Raw genomic sequence first — 20,800 nt, forward strand, 5'->3', positions numbered from 1 at the left:
AGACTGAGGAGGACAGAGTGGCCGCAAAAGACTACACTCTACCTGAGCCTATGCCCTACCTGAGCCCACCTGAGCCCTAGCATTTCGCTACAATCGCAATAACATCTGCTAACCATGTGTATGTAACCAATAACATTTGATTTGATTTATTACCTATCAACTGGTCCTAATGTAGCAGCTAGGTGTGTGCTAAACAAGGATGGAACACGAGCGTTACACTACCATTCCACCTGAGCCCCTACCCCCAGTCCTTTACCACTTTACCTGTTCTTTATGTAGCAGGTGTGTGCTAAACAGGGATGGAACCATGTATGTCTTTGGACAGAACTACAGTGTTACACTACCATTCCATCTACTGGCATACCCAAGCCCCAATACTTGTACATTACAGCATTATCATCTACCCTGAGCGATATACTACAAAGCAGAATCAATGAGTTAGCCATGTAACTTTGATAAGCAACCAGAAATAACTGTTTTACTTTATTGTTGATTAAAAAAGCTGAACCTAGAAATGTATTTTTGGTTTTGTTAAATGAGACCATGCCCATTTCAAGCTCATCTTTATTACAAAATAAAACGTTATATCAGAATATTTAGGCAACTTAGCTATCTAATGCTTTGATCCTGCTTTGTAGTGTACCCCTCTGGTTCTGTTCTCTCCAGTCCAACACCAGCACTTGCTTTACCACTGTCAGTAAAGTATTACACCGGCATCTTCTTATTCATTTAAAGTATGAAAACATTGCAGATGTTTTTATTTTAATTATGACATTTACAAAAGTTTCAAAGTGTTTATTTTTATAGAGGAAAACTAGTGCTTACATAGCAGAAGACATTCCATGCCTATCAAATGAACTTTTAATTGAATCTCCAGTTTTGGAGCATTTGTATTAATTCTCATCATACTAGCTACAGGACAGCTCTGAGGGTTATTCAGACGTTCACTTATTGTCAGTTATTTACACATTGTACTGTATGTCCCACATGTCACATACCTACTTTTAGAATACAGTACCTTTTTTAGTTTTAAGGTTTTTCATTCATCTTTTAATATAATATTAGGAAAAAATGTTGCATATAAGTTATTTGTATCCAATAATAAATGTTTGTTTCAGTTTGTCCAGTTTGTCTCAAAGAATGTTAAATTGATCACAAAAGTTGTCACTGACGATGAGCAAAGTTTTTTTTTTTTTACCATGATACTAAACAACTGTACCAGAAAACATTCCTGATAATGAATGACAGCCCATTCTCATATGGTATGTGAGGATGTTTGTTGGTATTTATTCAGTTGGGCCATCCCTTCAAAACAGACTTTGACAAGAGGCTACTTGGGATGGTGCAGAGGTCTATTTGGCTACAAGCAAGTGATATCCTTCAAACCACAAAAAAAAATAAAAGTTAATAAAAGATACAAAAATAAACGTATTTTAAAAAAAAAATAAAAAAATAATAATAATAATAATAAAAAAATATATATATATAGTTTTAAAAAACTTTTTACCCCCCTTTTCTCCCTGTTGTATTTTAAACTGTGAGCAAATGTAGCTACGGTATGACTTCACTGTGGTATTCCCATCCCACAACCCTCCGCGGGCTGGCTGGAATGAATTGTGGAGGCGTTGAGCAGTTTGTGTGGAGTGGGGTGATGACATGGGCTGGGTGCTGGATAAGTCCACTGAATGGAAAAGCAACTTCGACTTCAACTGGCTTGGAGAAGAAAAACAGTGATTTAACTGGGCGAAAATACTTTACTTAAGCAAAACTGGCTAGAATTAGTTGATACAAGCAATCGTTCTGTTTTGGCTTTTGTCTAGATTGTCAGAAAATTAGCAACAGGTATGCGTAAGTTAACTAACGTTAGCTAGCCAGCTAACGTTAATAATCAAGTCTGTAGTTAATTAGCCTTGCTAGCTAGCTATCTAACGTTAGCTAAAATGTACACACTGCAGATTGGAAGGGACGCTCGTAGTTTTTGGGGAACTTTCCACGAGTTTATTACATTGCATTGATGTCTCCTTTTTGAGTTATGCTTTCAAGAAAGAAAAGTAAAAGTGAGGCGTCGAAACCAGCGGAGGTACACGGGAAATATGTCAAGAAGGAGACCTCACCAGTCCTTAGAAGTAAGTTGGCTGGCTAACTAGCTACCTAGGTTAGCAATGTCTCTTCGTTCACTTTTTACAAGTCGTGAGTTTTTGGTCATATGATGATACCCAAGCATAAGAAGCTTGGTAAACGTAATATTTAATAGTTACTGTGTCTTCTGCATGTCTAACTAGCAGCTAGCTTGCTAGCGTTTGCCAAAGTTGATATATATGCGGCTAACTTGTTAGCTGGCTCTGGTCCCAAGCGCGATTCGGCTAACTAGTTAGCTAGCTCTGGTCCCGAACGTTACATTAATACATCCATTGTTGATTTCCTAACATTATTTTGTTGAGTGAATGGCTTTAGTTACTAACCAAAGACTAAAGATGTTGGTAGAGCGCGGACGAGTCCGAACTCTAATCTGTATGCCCAGAATGTAGAGACGGATTCCCGGGATCTTTGTGTCAATGATAAGATTCTGTGGATTGGTAAATGATTGTAGAATACCTAACTTTTTCACGCTTGTAGTCCGTCCCCCCCCCCCCACATGTTCTTGACACATACACCTGTTGGTGTGTTTCAGATCTCATGCCCTCATTCATCCGACATGGACCCACTATTCCCAGACGCACAGAGGTCCCTCTGCCGGAGCCAGGACCCTCAGCTTACCCAGTGGGACCCAGCCCTGAGCCTGTGGTGGCCCGCAACAAGAGCTTCCTGCGCGCCCCTGTGCAGAGACCACCCCACGAGGTGGCTCGGAGGGAAAGCCATAGGATGTCAGCCCCTCCGTACTTACCACGTAGCCTGGGAGATATAACCCACGAGTACGGAGGCTCCTCACAGTCCTTCCTCACGGACGTGAGCCCCGTGGCTGAGAACGGGGACGCTGGACGCTACTACTACCCTCCGCCTCCGGAGCCTTACTACGACAGCCAGCAGCAGCAGAGACGGCCTCAGCCCAGGCCACAGCAGCCCAGAGCACCTGAACGCTTCCATGAGGACTATAGATACTATGAACACAACGAACATCCAAACTTCCAAAGACTACCACCACAACAACACACCTCCCCGACCCCCAACAGACCGCCAACAGGTAAGCATAAAGTGGTGGTTACCCCGGACATAAATTAGTCTTAGTCCTGGATTAAAAAGGAAAATAAAAAATTCGAAACTATCCCAGAAATCACCCCAAATAAGTCTTTACTTAATACTTTTTTTAATTTTTATCAGTTGAACCCATTTCAATTGGATACAATATGATGAGGGTAAAGAATATGAAACCCGCACACTGCTCTTGCTAGTATCACTGCTCATTATTAAGCTTTACGTATCGGCCTCAAGGACTTCGTCAGAGCTTCTTCTTCTTTTTTTTGTTTTTGAAAAGCTCTGACGAAGTCCTTGAGGATGATACGTAAAGCTTAATAAAGAGCAGTGATACTATCCAGGAGCAGTGTGCGGGTTTCTTTTTATCTTTTTCTCTCAACTTATTCAACTGTTACCATGCACCTTTTTGAAATTTGATACATATTTAATAAAGGAGCATAACAAATCTATCACTCAGTAATAAGGAAACGTTGTAATTTATTGTAAACAAGAAGAAAATTATGACTGAGGCCTTAAATACCCACATCAGTAAAAAGCCACGTTTTCCCAGCTGAAAGACAATGGCCAGAGCTTAGCCATGATGTTGCACAACGATTTAAGTCAAGTCATCATTTTTAGTCAATGTATAATGTATTTGGGCTTGAAGTGACAAATCTGAACTGCCCACTACAAATCTGAACTGCCCACTACAAATCTGAACTGCCCACTACAAATCTGTGTGATTCCTATGATATGACATACAAATTATTTTAGGTCTACATTTTCGTTTTAGGACTGGGTTTTATTTTAATGTTACCAACCTCCAGCACGGCATTGTTTATTATTCAGAAACAGCTGCAAAGTTATTTTTCTTCATGACTGAGATGAGCCAAACAGCCTTGTGTCCGCTAGGATATGGGGAATAATAGGTTGACATTGCTTTGCTCATTGGATGTGGTGAGTAGGCAGGCAGCTCATTGGATGTGGTGAGTAGGCAGGCAGCTCATTGGATGTGGTGAGTAGGCAGGCAGCTCATTGGATGTGGTGAGTAGGCAGGCAACTCATTGGATGTGGTGAGTAGGCAGGCAGCTCATTGGATGTGGTGAGTAGGCAGGCAGCTCATTGGATGTGGTGAGTAGGCAGGCAGCTCATTGGATGTGGTGAGTAGGCAGGCAGCTCATTGGATGTGGTGAGTAGGCAGGCAGCTCATTGGATGTGGTGAGTAGGCAGGCAGCTCATTGGATGTGGTGAGTAGGCAGGCAGCTCATTGGATGTGGTGAGTAGGCAGGCAGCTCATTGGATGTGGTGAGTAGGCAGGCAGCTCATTGGATGTGGTGAGTAGGCAGGCAGCTCATTGGATGTGGTGAGTAGGCAGGCAGCTCATTGGATGTGGTGAGTAGGCAGGCAGCTCATTGGATGTGGTGAGTAGGCAGGCAGCTCATTGGATGTGGTGAGTAGGCAGGCAGCTCATTGGATGTGGTGAGTAGGCAGGCAGCTCATTGGATGTGGTGAGTAGGCAGGCAGCTCATTGGATGTGGTGAGTAGGCAGGCAGCTCATTGGATGTGGTGAGTAGGCAGGCAGCTCATTGGATGTGGTGAGTAGGCAGGCAGCTCATTGGATGTGGTGAGTAGGCAGGCAGCTCATTGGATGTGGTGAGTAGGCAGGCAGCTCATTGGATGTGGTGAGTAGGCAGGCAGCTCATTGGATGTGGTGAGTAGGCAGGCAGCTCATTGGCTGTGGTGAGTAGGCAGGCAGCTCATTGGATGTGGTGAGTAGGCAGGCAGCTCATTGGATGTGGTGACTAGACTACATATTCAATGGTTAATTCCTGGACTGCCACTCTTCAGTATGAGCATGAATGCATTGGCCGTGGAGCTATATTGTAACTAGTCAGCACAGCTTATAAACAGGTGTAGAAATGAGTATTTCTTTGCTGCTACCATTCTTCCGGGTACTCAGCTAGCAGATCCTTGTTTTTGTTTGTTTGGATAAAGCCTTAAGAGAAAGGGGTGGTGCCGGTTCAGTTAAACCTCACTGTTTGGATCTTCAAAATGTAGTCTGGCTGCAAACTAGTAATTTGCAGACTGAGTGGGACCGCCCTTCCCCAAGTCAAATACCTCAATCCCAGACTGCTTCATTTCAAATGTTGACTTCCAAAAGTCTTTCTCTGTATGTACAGTAATCCTGAAGAGTCGATTTGACGCACCGTTTGGCATTTCAATACACCGCATCTGCCTATGTCGGTCTTCCCATCCGCAGTGTAAAATGGCAGAGCTACAGCTCTGTTTGTCAGACCCAGGAGACGTCCTGAAAATCTGTCTTCTCACAAACATGTGTAGCGTATACGACCCCCCACGAGCGCCATAGGACCTGTGAAGTCGCTACCGTCGACGTGTCAACTTCTGTCTGTAGCGTCCAAAACTGTTCGGGCTACAAACTAATATGACCCTACTATGGGATGGGGAGACTCTCAAACACAATGGTGTTCTGTTTTTAAGGTAACCCGGTACCAGTTTTAAAAATTGATTGGGATTATGTTAGTAGTTTTGTGACAACAACAACAAAAAGTGGTAAAATAGTTGATGTAGTACCAGTCAAAAGTTTGGACAAACCTACTCATTCCAGGGTTTTTCTTTTCATTTTTACTATTTTCTACATTGTAGAATAATAGTGAAGACATCAAAACTATGAAATAACACATATGGAATCATGTAGTAACCATAAAAGTGTTAAACAAATCAAAATATATTTTAGATATGAGATTTTTTTTTTAAAGTAACCACCCTTTTGCCTTGATGACAGCTTTGCACACTCTTGGCATTCTCTCAAACAGCTTCATGAAGGAGTCACCTGGAATACATTTTAATTAACAGGTGTGCCTTGTTAATTTGTGGAATTTTTTTCCTCCTTAATGCGTTTGAGCCAATCAGTTGTGACAAGACACATTTTATGTTATTCTAAAATATATATATTTTTAAATTAAAACATCTAGACACAATACCCCATAATGACAAAGCGAAAACAGGTATTTGGAAATTTTAGCAAATTTATTAAAAAAATAAACAGATGCATTATTTACGTAAGTATTCAGACCCTTTGCCATGAGACTTGAAATTGAGCTCAGGTTCATCCTGTTTCCATTGATCATCCTTGAGATGTTTCTACAACTTGGAGTCCACCTGTGATACATTTCAATTGATTGGACATGATTTGGAAAGGCTCACACCTGTCTATATTAGGTCCCACAGTTGACAGTGCATGTCAGAGCAAAAACCAAGCCATGAGGGAATTGTCCGTAGAGCTCAGAGACAGGATTGTGTCGAGGCACAGATCTGAGGAAGGGTACCTAAAATTGTCTGCAGCATTGAAGGTCCCCAAGAACACAGTGGCCTTCATCCTTTTTAAATGGAATATGTTTTGAACCACCAAGACTCTTCCTAGAGCTGGCTGCCCGGCCAAACTGAGCAATCAGGGGAGAAGGGCCTTGGTCAGGGAGGTGACCAAGAACCCGATGGTCACTCTGACAGAGCTGTGGAGTTCCTCTGTGGAGATGGGAGAACCTTCCAGAAGGACAACCATCTCTGCAGCCCTCCACCAATCAGGCCTTTATGATAGAGTGGCCAGACGGAAGCCGCTCCTCAGTAAAAGGCACATGATAGCCCGCTTGGAGTTTGCCAAAAGGCACCTAAAGGACTCTCAGACCATGAGAAACAAGATTCATCAGGTCTGATGAAACCAAGATTAAACTCTTTAGCACGAATGCCAAGCGTCATGTTTGGAGGAAACCTGGCACCATCCCTACGGTGAAGCGTGGTGGCAGCATCATGCTGTGGGGAAGTCTTGAATGTCCTTGAGTGGCCCAGCCAGAGCCCGGACTTGAACCCGATCGAACATCTCTGAAGAGACTTGAAAATAGCTGTGCAACAACACTCCCCGTCCAACCTGACAGAGCTTGAGAGAATATGCAGAGAAGAATGGGAGGAACTCCCCAAATACAGGTGTGCCAAGCTTGTAGCTTCATACCCAAGAAGACTCTAGGCTGTAATCGCTGACAAAGGTGCTTCAACAAAGTACTGAGTAGAGGCACGGTACTTATGTAAAAGTAGATAATTCATTTTTTTTTGTAAATTAGCTATTTCTAAAACAATTTATTCCATTTTAGAATAAGGCTGTAACCTACCAAAATTTTGAAATAGTATGAATACTTTCCGGGGTATGAATACTTTCCGGGGTATGAATACTTTCCGGGGTATGAATACTTTTTGCCTCCAGAAAATATTCATACCCCTTAACTTATTCCGCGTTGTGTTACAGCCTGAATTAAACATTTCTCACCCATCTACACACAGTACCACATAATGACAGTGAATCTTGGTGTTCTCTGGCAAATGCCAAACGTCCTGCACGGTGTTAGGCTGTAAGCACAACCCCCACCTGTGGACGTCGGGCCCTCATACCACCCTCATGGAGTCTGTTTCTGACCGTTTGAGCAGACACATGCACATTTGTGGCCTGCTGGAGGTCATTTTGCAGGGCTCTGGCAGTGCTCCTCCTTGCACAAAGGCGGAGATAGCGGTCCTGCTGCTGGGTTGTTGCCCTCCTACGGCCTCCTCCACGCCTCCTGATGTACTGGCCTGTCTCCTGGTAGCGCCTCCATGCTCTGGACACTACGCTGACAGACACAGCAAACCTTCTTGCCACAGCTCGCATTGATGTGCCATCCTGGATGAGCTGCACTACCTGAGCCACTTGTGTGGGTTGTAGACTCCGTCTCATGCTACCACTAGAGTGAAAGCACCGCCAGCATTCAAAAGTGACCAAAGCATCAGCCAGGAAGCATAGGAACTGAGAAGTGGTCTGTGGTCACCACCTGCAGAACCACTCCTTTATTGGGGGTGTCTTGCTAATTGGCTATAATTTCCACCTTTTGTCTATTCCATTTGCACAACAGCATGTGAAATTTATTGTCAATCAGTGTTGCTTCCTAAGTGGACAGTTTGATTTCACAGAAGTGTGATTGACTTGGAGTTACATTGTGTTGTTTAAGTGTTCCCTTTATTTTTTTGAGTAGTGTATATACCTCAATTTGGATGACATCCTCCTTCTCTCTAAACATTACATATTTATTGCTAGGCAAGAAATTAAGTGACGCGGGCAATAAACTGTTCCTTCTCCCTTAATGTGACCTGACCGGACCTCTATTCCTCACTAACCCACATCTCTCCACCCTTATCAGTGCCTGCAACCATGTGATTATCTTTCCTTCACTCAGTACATTCCAGCTTAATTGCCTCCACCATATACATTCCTCTCACACATACCCATTAACTTCTGGTGTAGAAACTAGACTACGGCCCTCAATATTTCAATAGGATACATGATCATTTAACTTGCCTAGTTAAATCAAATAACAATAATAATAATTAACACTATTCCAAGGTTAGGAGTCAGAACCCAGAATCCATCAAAACTCAACATGTAAAGAAAGTCTTGGTCCAATATTTCATGAGCTAAAATAAAACATCCCGGAAATGTTCCATACGCACAAAAAGCTTTTCTCTCCAATGTTGTGCACACATTTGTTTACATCCCTGTTAGTGAGCATTTTTACTTTACGGAGATAATCCATCCAACTGACAGGTGTGGCATATCAAGAAGCTGATTTAAACAGCATGATCATTACGTAGGTGCACCTTGCGCTGGGGGACAATAAGGCCACATCACAATGCCACAGATGTTTTGAGGGAGCGTGCAATTGGCATTCTGACTGCAGGAATGTCCACCAGAGCTGTAGCCGGAGAATTTAATGTTCATTTCTCTACCAAGCCGCCTCAAGTCGTTTTTAGAGAATTTGTCAGTATGTCCAACCAACCGCAAACCACGTGTATGGCGTCGTGTGGGCAAGCGGTTTGCTGATGTCAACGTTGTGAACAGAGTGCCCCATGGTGGCGGTTGGGTTATGGTATGGGCAGGCATAAGCTACGAACAACGAACACAATGACATTTTATCAATGTCATTTTGAATGCACAGAGATACCGTGATGAGATCCTGAGGTCCATTGTTGTGTCATTCATCTGCCGCCATCACCTCATGTTTCAGCATGATAATGCACGGCCCCATATCGCAAGAATCTGTACACGATTCCTGGAAGCTGAAAATGTCCCAGTTCTTCCATGGCCTGCATACTCACCATATCAATCAACTTTACCCCCAGGCAGGATATAACCCCACCCACTTTTCCAAAGCACAGCCCCCAACCCACTAGAGGGATATCTTCAAACCACCAACTTACTACCCTGAGACAAGGCCGAGTATAGCCCACGAAGATCTCCCCCACGGCACGAACCCGAGGGGGGCGCCAACCCGGACAGGAAGATCACGTCAGTGACTCAACCCACTCAAGTGACGCACCCCTCCTAGGGACGGCATGGAAGAGCACCAGTAAGCCAGTGACTCAGCCCCCGTAATAGGGTTAGAGGGAGAGAATCCCGTAGAGCATGTTTGGGATGCTCTGGATCGACGTGTACGACAGCATGTTCCAGTTCCCGCCCATATCCAGTAACTTTCCACAGCCATTGAAGAGGAGTGGGACCAGATTCCACAGGCCACAATCAACAGCCTGATCAACTCTATGTAAAGGAGATGTGTCGCGCTGCATGAGGCAAATGATGGTCACACCAGAATACTGACTGTTTTTCTGAAACACTCCCCTACCTTTTTTGTTTTAAATTGACAGAATTCATACATTTTCAGTCATTTTAAAATGTAAAGTCCGTTACCACCTCTTTCTAATCTGGGATGTCAATTTTGATAAAATATTCAATAGTTTTCGCTGTGTATTTTGGATGGAATCAAGGCATTAGAATGTGCCAGAGGCCACCCAAAATATTGATCGTTCGTAAAAATGTTTTGAAGGCTTGGCTGTCTACTTTTTCTAGGTGGCTGGCTACTCCCAGTACTGTTACTAGTATAGATTGAAACTTTTGGGGGGATTTACTAGTTATCCCAGTTAATTTCTCCTCTCGGACAATGCTCTGGAACAGACTGAACCAATGTTTCCCTTTCTGTGGACGGAGGAGGGTATTTCTGTGGACGGAGGAGGGTATTTCTGTGGACGGAGGAGTGTATCTCTGTGGACGGAGGAGTGTATCTCTGTGGACGGAGGAGTGTATCTCTGTGGACGGAGGAGTGCATCTCTGTGGACGGAGGAGTGCATCTCTGTGGACGGAGGAGTGCATCTCTGTGGACGGAGGAGGGCATCTCTGTGGACGGAGGAGGGCATCTCTGTGGACGGAGGAGGGCATCTCTGTGGACGGAGGAGGGTATTTCTGTGGAATGCCCTCCAGTCCTTCACTCACTCGCTGGCTAAGAGCACTAATCGTGTTGTCGTCCATCACTCACAAGCAGAATTAATCAGATTCCAGCTGACAAATGTGCTGAAAAAATATCTACTCTCTATTTTTGATGCTACAGTTCTCATTTGAGCCTGTAAAATGTAATTTGATATAATTTCCATGTTAACGGACCCATGAGCACCAACCAATGACGTGTGTGTGTGTATAAACCCCTGGATTGCTGATGTTATGTATTGGCCAGGCTTTGGAGGAGCAGTCCTCCATAGAAATGAATGGAATTCTACAGTATTTCAATTAAATGTTAAAGGACAAAATAAAATGTATTTTTTGTTGTAGTGGGAACAGTAACATTTCAAAAAAAAATTTAAACCTCACAATTCATTTTTTGATTTTTAGCCTCACAATTTTAAAGTATGCATTTAAAGCTGCAATATGTACTCTTTTTGGGGGGGTGGGGGTAACCTGACAATTCCCATAGAAATATGTGGTATAGTAATTCTCATTGAAACATGCTTCCCGTTGTTAAGTTTAGTTTTTTTTTGCATCTTTTTAGTTTTGTACACCAGCTGAAAAATACAATGGGTTTTGATTATGTAAAATATATATTTCTCAGCGGTGTAGATGGTACAATGATTCTCTACACTATAATACTTTGCTTGTTTTGTCACAAACTGAAATTAGGCGAACTATTAGCACTACACAGCTGATTTAAATAATTAAAAGCTTGATGATGATGATGATGATGAGTTGGTTATTTGAATCGACTGTGTAGTGATAGGGGCAAAAACCCTTAACGTGCACCCAGTGGGCCCCAGGACTGAGTTTGGGAAACCCTGCTCTAGGTAATAGGGTGTCATTTGGGAGTGGGACACAGCCTAACTGTTCTCCTCTGCTCTCCTCCTCTCTGGGTCCCCAGGTATCGGTCGGATGCAGGCTAAGTCTCTGGGGAACCTGTCCAGTCCGAGCGGCGAGGACCTCCCCCTGCCCCGTGGTTGGACGGTAGACTGGACCATCCGAGGCAGGAAGTACTACATCGACCACAACACCAACACCACCCACTGGTCCCACCCCCTGGAGAGGGAGGGTCTGCCCCCTGGCTGGGAGAAGGTGGAGTCGGCTGAGTTTGGAACCTACTACGTGGACCACGTCAACAAGAGGGCCCAGTATAGACACCCCTGTGCTCCTAGGTAGGCTGTAGAGACAGAGATACTCCACCCCTGTGCTCCTAGGTAGGCTGTAGAGACAGACAGACTCCACCCCTGTGCTCCTAGTTAGACTGTAGAGACAGACTGTGCTCCTAGGTAGACTGTAGAGACAGACGGACTGTGCTCCTAGGTAGACTGTAGAGACGGACGGACTGTGCTCCTAGGTAGACTGTAGAGACGGACGGACTGTGCTCCTAGGTAGACTGTAGAGACGGACGGACTGTGCTCCTAGGTAGACTGTAGAGACGGACGGACTGTGCTCCTAGGTAGACTGTAGAGACGGACGGACTGTGCTCCTAGGTAGACTGTAGAGACAGACGGACTGTGCTCCTAGGTAGACTGTAGAGACAGACGGACTGTGCTCCTAGGTAGACTGTAGAGACGGACGGACTGTGCTCCTAGGTAGACTGTAGAGACGGACGGACTGTGCTCCTAGGTAGACTGTAGAGACGGACGGACTGTGCTCCTAGGTAGACTGTAGAGACGGACGGACTGTGCTCCTAGGTAGACTGTAGAGACGGACGGACTGTGCTCCTAGGTAGACTGTAGAGACGGACGGACTGTGCTCCTAGGTAGACTGTAGAGACGGACGGACTGTGCTCCTAGGTAGACTGTAGAGACGGACGGACTGTGCTCCTAGGTAGACTGTAGAGACGGACGGACTGTGCTCCTAGGTAGACTGTAGAGACGGACGGACTGTGCTCCTAGGTAGACTGTAGAGACGGACGGACTGTGCTCCTAGGTAGACTGTAGAGACGGACGGACTGTGCTCCTAGGTAGACTGTAGAGACGGACGGACTGTGCTCCTAGGTAGACTGTAGAGACGGACGGACTGTGCTCCTAGGTAGACTGTAGAGACGGACGGACTGTGCTCCTAGGTAGACTGTAGAGACGGACGGACTGTGCTCCTAGGTAGACTGTAGAGACGGACGGACTGTGCTCCTAGGTAGACTGTAGAGACGGACGGACTGTGCTCCTAGGTAGACTGTAGAGACGGACGGACTGTGCTCCTAGGTAGACTGTAGAGACGGACGGACTGTGCTCCTAGGTAGACTGTAGAGACGGACGGACTGTGCTCCTAGGTAGACTGTAGAGACGGACGGACTGTGCTCCTAGGTAGACTGTAGAGACGGACGGACTGTGCTCCTAGGTAGACTGTAGAGACGGACGGACTGTGCTCCTAGGTAGACTGTAGAGACGGACGGACTGTGCTCCTAGGTAGACTGTAGAGACGGACGGACTGTGCTCCTAGGTAGACTGTAGAGACGGACGGACTGTGCTCCTAGGTAGACTGTAGAGACGGACGGACTGTGCTCCTAGGTAGACTGTAGAGACGGACGGACTGTGCTCCTAGGTAGACTGTAGAGACGGACGGACTGTGCTCCTAGGTAGACTGTAGAGACGGACGGACTGTGCTCCTAGGTAGACTGTAGAGACGGACGGACTGTGCTCCTAGGTAGACTGTAGAGACGGACGGACTGTGCTCCTAGGTAGACTGTAGAGACGGACGGACTGTGCTCCTAGGTAGACTGTAGAGACGGACGGACTGTGCTCCTAGGTAGACTGTAGAGACGGACGGACTGTGCTCCTAGGTAGACTGTAGAGACGGACGGACTGTGCTCCTAGGTAGACTGTAGAGACGGACGGACTGTGCTCCTAGGTAGACTGTAGAGACGGACGGACTGTGCTCCTAGGTAGACTGTAGAGACGGACGGACTGTGCTCCTAGGTAGACTGTAGAGACGGACGGACTGTGCTCCTAGGTAGACTGTAGAGACGGACGGACTGTGCTCCTAGGTAGACTGTAGAGACGGACGGACTGTGCTCCTAGGTAGACTGTAGAGACGGACGGACTGTGCTCCTAGGTAGACTGTAGAGACGGACGGACTGTGCTCCTAGGTAGACTGTAGAGACGGACGGACTGTGCTCCTGTGCTCCTAGGTCAGGGAGGAAATGTTGACCTCTTCTTTGTTCTTTTTTTTTAACCATTTTGTTTTTGGCATGATGAACTCGACTCCTAACCTCGACCCCTGGCCTCTGTCCATACTTACTGTCCAACCCCCCCCTCCTCCTCCTTCTGCTCCAGCGTGCCTCGTTATGACCAGCCCCCTCCCCTGCCCCCTCCGGTAGTGTACCAGCCTCGCCCCTCAGAGAGGAACCATCCAGTGATGGTCCCAGCCAACCCGTACCACACGGCAGAGATCCCTGACTGGCTGCAGGTGTATGCCCGCGCCCCGCTCAAGTGAGTAACGTCCACCTGGCTTTCCTCCATATATCTGTGGGGATTTACCCCCATACTTGTTTCCATGGCTGAGGCAGTGGGGAAAGCCTGGGGCTCGATACTCTACTCCTTCTCATAACTTAACAACTTGCATAGGTTAAATATCCTGGAAAAGGTTATTGTGTTTATTGATGTAGTGATGGCTATATTAGAGGTTCTTGTCACCTCTTACTGTTGCTGCGTTACTGTAAAGGGATTTTACTGTTGCTGTAAAGGGATTTTACTGTTGCTGTAAAGGGATTTTACTGTTGCTGCGTTACTGTAAAGGGATTTTACTGTTGCTGCGTTACTGTAAAGGGATTTTACCGTTGCTGCGTTACTGTAAAGCGTCTTTGGATTTTAAACGAGCATTATTCAAGTCCTATGTATTATGATTACACTTCCCTGTGATGTGGACAGACAGGAGGCAGACAGGATGTTCAGGTATAAGGATGTGGACAGTGAGGAGGCATACAGGATGTTCAGGTATAAGGAGGAGCCAGACAGGATGTTCAGGTATAAGGATCTGGACAGTCAGGAGCCAGACAGGATGTTCAGGTATAAGGAGGAGCCAGACAGGATGTTCAGGTATAAGGATCTGGACAGTGAGGAGCCAGACAGGATGTTCAGGTATAAGGATATGGACAGTCAGGAGGCAGACAGGATGTTCCGGTATAAGGATGTGGACAGTCAGGAGCCAGACAGGATGTTCAGGTATAAGGATGTAGACAGTCAGGAGCCAGACAGGATGTTCAGGTATAAGGATGTAGACAGTGAGGAGCCAGACAGGATGTTCAGGTATAAGGAGGAGCCAGACAGGATGTTCCGGTATAAGGATCTGGACAGTGAGGAGCCAGACAGGATGTTCAGGTATAAGGATGTGGACAGTGAGGAGCCAGACAGGATGTTCAGGTATAAGGATGTGGACAGTCAGGAGCCAGACAGGATGTTCAGGTATAAGGATGTGGACAGTGAGGAGCCAGACAGGATGTTCAGGTATAAGGATGTAGACAGTCAGGAGCCAGACAGGATGTTCAGGTATAAGGATGTAGACAGACAGGATGTTCAGGTATAAGGATATGGACAGTGAGGAGCCAGACAGGATGTTCAGGTATAAGGATATGGACAGTCAGGAGACAGACAGGATGTTCAGGTATAAGGATGTGGACAGTCAGGAGGCAGACAGGATGTTCAGGTATAAGGATATGGACAGTCAGGAGCCAGACAGGATGTTCAGGTATAAGGAGGAGCCAGACAGGATGTTCAGGTATAAGGATGTGGACAGTCAGGAGGCAGACAGGATGTTCAGGTATAAGGATCTGGACAGTCAGGAGCCAGACAGGATGTTCAGGTATAAGGATACGGACAGTCAGGAGCCAGACAGGATGTTCAGGTATAAGGATATGGACAGTCAGGAGCCAGACAGGATGTTCAGGTATAAGGATATGGACAGTCAGGAGGCAGACAGGAAGTTCAGGTATAAGGATATGGACAGTCAGGAGCCAGACAGGATGTTCAGGTATAAGGATCTGGACAGTCAGGAGCCAGACAGGATGTTCAGGTATAAGGATATGGACAGTCAGGAGGCAGACAGGAAGTTCAGGTATAAGGATATGGACAGTCAGGAGCCAGACAGGATGTTCAGGTATAAGGAGGAGCCAGACAGGATGTTCAGGTATAAGGATGTGGACAGTCAGGAGGCAGACAGGATGTTCAGGTATAAGGATCTGGACAGTCAGGAGCCAGACAGGATGTTCAGGTATAAGGATATGGACAGTCAGGAGCCAGACAGGATGTTCAGGTATAAGGATATGGACAGTCAGGAGCCAGACAGGATGTTCAGGTATAAGGAGGAGGCAGACAGGATGTTCAGGTATAAGGAGGAGGCAGACAGGATGTTCAGGTATAAGGAGGAGGCAGACAGGATGTTCAGGTATAAGGATGTGGACAGTCAGGAGGCAGACAGGATGTTCAGGTATAAGGAGGAGGCAGACAGGATGTTCAGGTATAAGGATGTGGACAGTCAGGAGGCAGACAGGATGTTCAGGTATAAGGATGTGGACAGTCAGGAGGCAGACAGGATGTTCAGGTATAAGGATCTGGACAGTCAGGAGCCAGACAGGATGTTCAGGTATAAGGATATGGACAGTCAGGAGCCAGACAGGATGTTCAGGTATAAGGATATGGACAGTCAGGAGCCAGACAGGATGTTCAGGTATAAGGAGGAGGCAGACAGGATGTTCAGGTATAAGGAGGAGGCAGACAGGATGTTCAGGTATAAGGAGGAGGCAGACAGGATGTTCAGGTATAAGGATGTGGACAGTCAGGAGGCAGACAGGATGTTCAGGTATAAGGAGGAGGCAGACAGGATGTTCAGGTATAAGGATGTGGACAGTCAGGAGGCAGACAGGATGTTCAGGTATAAGGATATGGACAGTCAGGAGGCAGACAGGATGTTCAGGTATAAGGATCTGGACAGTGAGGAGCCAGACAGGATGTTCAGGTATAAGGATCTGGACAGTGAGGAGACAGACAGGATGTTCAGGTATAAGGATGTGGACAGTCAGGAGGCAGACAGGATGTTCAGGTATAAGGATGTAGACAGTCAGGAGCCAGACAGGATGTTCAGGTATAAGGATCTGGACCGTGAGGAGCCAGACAGGATGTTCCGGTATAAGGATGTGGACAGTCAGGAGCCAGACAGGATGTTCCGGTATAAGGATGTGGACAGTCAGGAGGCAGACAGGATGTTCAGGTATAAGGATGTGGACAGTCAGGAGCCAGACAGGATGTTCAGGTATAAGGATATGGACAGTCAGGAGGCAGACAGGATGTGGACAGTCAGGAGGCAGACAGGATGTTCAGGTATAAGGATGTAGACAGTCAGGAGCCAGACAGGATGTTCCTGTATAAGGATCTGGACAGTGAGGAGCCAGACAGGATGTTCCGGTATAAGGATGTGGACAGTCAGGAGGCAGACAGGATGTTCAGGTATAAGGATGTGGACAGTCAGGAGCCAGACAGGATGTTCCGGTATAAGGATGTGGACAGTGAGGAGCCAGACAGGATGTTCCGGTGCTCACCTCTCTCTTCCACCAGGTATGACCACATCCTGAAGTGGGAGCTGTTCCAGCTGGTGGATCTGGACACGTACCAGGGCATGTTGAAGCTGCTCTTCATGAAGGAACTGGAGCGCATCGTCAAGTCCTACGAGGCCTACCGTCAGGCCCTGCTGTCTGAGGTGGACCAAAGGAAACCCAGGCAGCAGTGGTACACTCAGGCCCAGCAGCAGTCAGGCAAGAACTTCACAGGGAACATGTGAACTGGGTCGTAATTCACTAGGAAGCAAACGGGGGGACAAAACAAGGAAGGACCTACCTGAATTTGTCCAATAATAAACCAGTTGGTTGTTGCTAAACAGTTTGCTACGATGTGCACTAATGAATACAACCCTGAACTGACTGGAAGGAGGTAATGGACTCTGTGGCTAGCTCGACATGGGACTTCAAGGACTCTCATTCTACACTGTTCATATGAAGTTTAGCCCTGGGGAACCGTTGTCCCACCCCTCTGAGGTTACTACAGTAGGGAAGCTCCTCCTCTGAGATTACTACAGTAGGGAAGCTCTCCTCCCCTGAGGTTACTACAGTAGGGAAGCTCTCCTCCTCCTGAGGTTACTACAGTAGGGAAGCTCCTCCTCCTGAGGTTACTACAGTAGGGAAGCTCTACAGTAGGGAAGCTCCTCCTCCTGAGGTTACTACAGTAGGGAAGCTCCTCCTCTGAGATTACTACAGTAGGGAAGCTCTCCTCCCCTGAGGTTACTACAGTAGGGAAGCTCTCCTCCTCCTGAGGTTACTACAGTAGGGAAGCTCCTCCTCCTGAGGTTACTACAGTAGGGAAGCTCTACAGTAGGGAAGCTCCTCCTCCTGAGGTTACTACAGTAGGGAAGCTCCTCTAAGATTACTACAGTAGGGAAGCTCTCCTCCCCTGAGGTTACTACAGTAGGGAAGCTCTCCTCCTCCTGAGGTTACTACAGTAGGGAAGCTCCTCCTCCTGAGGTTACTACAGTAGGGAAGCTCTCCTCCTCCTGAGGTTACTACAGTAGGGAAGCTCTCCTCCTCCTGAGGTTACTACAGTAGGGAAGCTCTCCTCCTCCTGAGGTTACTACAGTAGGGAAGCTCTCCTCCTCCTGAGGTTACTACAGTAGGGAAGCTCTCCTCCTCCTGAGGTTACTACAGTAGGGAAGCTCTCCTCCTCCTGAGGTTACTACAGTAGGGAAGCTCTCCTCCTCCTGAGGTTACTACAGTAGGGAAGCTCTCCTCCTCCTGAGGTTACTACAGTAGGGAAGCTCTCCTCCTCCTGAGGTTACTACAGTAGGGAAGCTCTCCTCCTCCTGAGGTTACTACAGTAGGGAAGCTCTCCTCCTCCTGAGGTTACTACAGTAGGGAAGCTCTCCTCCTCCTGAGGTTACTACAGTAGGGAAGCTCCTCCCTCAGGTTACTACAGTAGGGAAGCTCTTCCCTCAGGTTACTACAGTAGGGAAGCTCCTCCTCCTGAGGTTACTACAGTAGGGAAGCTCCTCCTCCTGAGGTTACTACAGTAGGGAAGCTCCTCCTCCTGAGGTTACTACAGTAGGGAAGCTCCTCCTCCTGAGGTTACTACAGTAGGGAAGCTCCTCCTCCTGAGGTTACTACAGTAGGGAAGCTCCTCCTCCTGAGGTTACTACAGTAGGGAAGCTCCTCCTCCTCTGTTTTGTAGAGACAGGAAGATTACAGGCTGACAGATCTGCTTGTTTGAATGTCCATAAAAGACTATAATAAGACGACGGGTTGAGATTGTGCCTTTTCATCAGAGGCAGCACTTGCCTGTTATTTTTTTGCTTTGTTAAAATTATATTTAAAACATTTCCATTTAAAGGACCAGCAGTGTTGCCTTAGGAACTCGTTTCCATATGAATTCTGTTTCATAAATGTTTTTGTAATTGTAGCCCGCCCCATAAAACAGAAAGGATATTATTGAACTTTTCAACAATTTTAATGTGATATATTGTAATTGTCATCAATACTTCCTTTTTTATAAGACAATCCTCTAAAACGTATGTAATTGTCTTACAGGAGATTTTGAAGTTCTGATATGGAACAGGTCTTCATGAAGACCTGGCGCTTTGTAGGATACAGTACAGCGTTCCATGTCAGGAACTTGGCTCTGTGCATCACTATACGTCATAATTAATGATTTAAAACACATAAGCTACTGGAAACATATCTTCAGCCCAAATTACACCCTATTCCCTATTAGCCCTGGTCAAAAGTAGTGCACTACATAGGGCAGTGTTTTCCTGGTCCTCCTGTACCCCCAAAAGTACCCCAACCCTGGTTCTCCAGTACCCCCAACCCTGGTCCTCCAGTACCCCCAACAGTACCCCAACCCTGGTCCTCCTGTACCCCCAACCCTGGTCCTCCTGTACCCCCAACAGTACACCAACCCTGGTTCTCCAGTACCCCCAACCCTGGTCCTCCAGTACCCCCAACAGTACCCCAACCCTGGTCCTCCTGTACCCCCAACCCTGGTCCTCCTGTACCCCCAACAGTACACGTTGTTGTTGTAGCCCTGGACAAACACACCTCATCGAGGGCTTGATGATTCATTGACAAGTTACAGGCGTTACAATATGTGTATTGTTGGGGGTACAAGAGGACCGGGGTTGGTGTACTGTTGGGGGTACAGGAGGACCGGGGTTGGTCTACTGTTGCGGGTACAGAGGACCAGGGTTGGGGGTACAGGAGGACCTGGGTTGGTGTACTGTTGGGGGTACAGGAGGACCGGGGTTGGGGGTACAGGAGGACCGGGGTTGGTCTACTGTTGGGTGTACAGAGGACCAGGGTTGGGGGTGCAGGAGGACCGGGGTTGGTCTACTGTTGGGGGTGCAGGAGGACCGGGGTTGGTCTACTGTTGGGGGTGCAGGAGGACCGGGGTTGGTCTACTGTTGGGGGTGCAGGAGGACCGGGGTTGGTCTACTGTTGGGGGTACAGGAGGACCGGGGTTGTGGGGGTACAGGAGGACCGGGGTTGTGGGGGTACAGGAGGACCGGGGTTGTGGGGGTACAGGAGGACCGGGGTTGTGGGGGTACAGGAGGACCGGGGTTGTGGGGGTACAGGAGGACCGGGGTTGTGGGGGTACAGGAGGACCGGGGTTGTGGGGGTACAGGAGGACCGGGGTTGTGGGGGTACAGGAGGACCGGGGTTGTGGGGGTACAGGAGGACCGGGGTTGTGGGGGTACAGGAGGACCGGGGTTGGTGTACTGTTGGGGGTACAGGAGGACCGGGGTTTGGGTTACAGGAGGACCAGGGTTGTGGGGGTACAGGAGGACCGGGGTTTGGGTTACAGGAGGACCAGGGTTGGGGGTACAGGAGGACCGGGGTTGGGGGTACAGGAGGACTGGGGTTTGGGTTACAGGAGGACCGGGGTTGTGGGGGTACAGGAGGACCGGGGTTGGTGTACTGTTGGGGGTACAGGAGGACCGGGGTTGTGGGGGTACAGGAGGACCGGGGTTGTGGGGGTACAGGAGGACCGGGGTTGGTGTACTGTTGGGGGTACAGGAGGACCGGGGTTGGGGGGGTACAGGAGGACCGGGGTTGTGGGGGTACAGGAGGACCGGGGTTGGGAGTACAGGAGGACCGGGGTTTGTGTACTGTTGGGAGTACAGGAGGACCGGGGTTTGGGGTACAGGAGGACCAGGGTTGGGGGTACAGGAGGACCGGGGTTGTGGGGGTACAGGAGGACCGGGGTTGATGTACTGTTGGGAGTA

The 20,800-nt window shown here is 47.5% G+C and overlaps 1 protein-coding gene across 2 annotated transcripts; it reads left to right on the forward strand.

Moving 5' to 3' along the window:
- The first annotated feature begins 1,649 nt into the window (after positions 1-1,649).
- LOC120023781 (protein salvador homolog 1-like) lies at positions 1,650-19,341 on the forward strand. 2 transcript variants are annotated; one of them, XR_005472751.1, is made up of 6 exons: positions 1,650-2,126; positions 2,672-3,181; positions 11,445-11,715; positions 13,819-13,974; positions 17,092-17,567; positions 17,746-19,341. XR_005472751.1 is itself a non-coding variant. In XM_038967882.1 (5 exons), the coding sequence occupies exons 1-5, from the start codon at positions 2,033-2,035 to the stop codon at positions 17,312-17,314; spliced, it is 1,254 nt and encodes a 417-aa protein (XP_038823810.1). In that variant the 5' UTR covers positions 1,650-2,032; the 3' UTR covers positions 17,315-19,341. The 2 variants fall into 2 exon arrangements, 1 of the variants encoding a protein (XP_038823810.1); XM_038967882.1 differs by having other exon boundaries at positions 17,092-19,341.
- The last annotated feature ends 1,459 nt before the right edge of the window (positions 19,342-20,800 follow it).

The sequence above is a fragment of the Salvelinus namaycush genome, chromosome 28, assembly GCF_016432855.1.
Source record: "Salvelinus namaycush isolate Seneca chromosome 28, SaNama_1.0, whole genome shotgun sequence".
Lineage (NCBI taxonomy): Eukaryota > Metazoa > Chordata > Actinopteri > Salmoniformes > Salmonidae > Salvelinus > Salvelinus namaycush.

Excerpts from the sequence above, each read along its gene's own strand:
- LOC120023781 (XM_038967882.1), top strand. The coding sequence starts at position 2,033 with ATGCTTTCAAGAAAGAAAAGTAAAAGTGAGGCGTCGAAACCAGCGGAG. Across the intron at positions 2,127-2,671 it reads GACCTCACCAGTCCTTAGAA|ATCTCATGCCCTCATTCATC; the intron begins GTAAGTTGGCTG and ends GGTGTGTTTCAG. Across the intron at positions 11,716-13,818 it reads AGACACCCCTGTGCTCCTAG|CGTGCCTCGTTATGACCAGC; the intron begins GTAGGCTGTAGA and ends CTTCTGCTCCAG.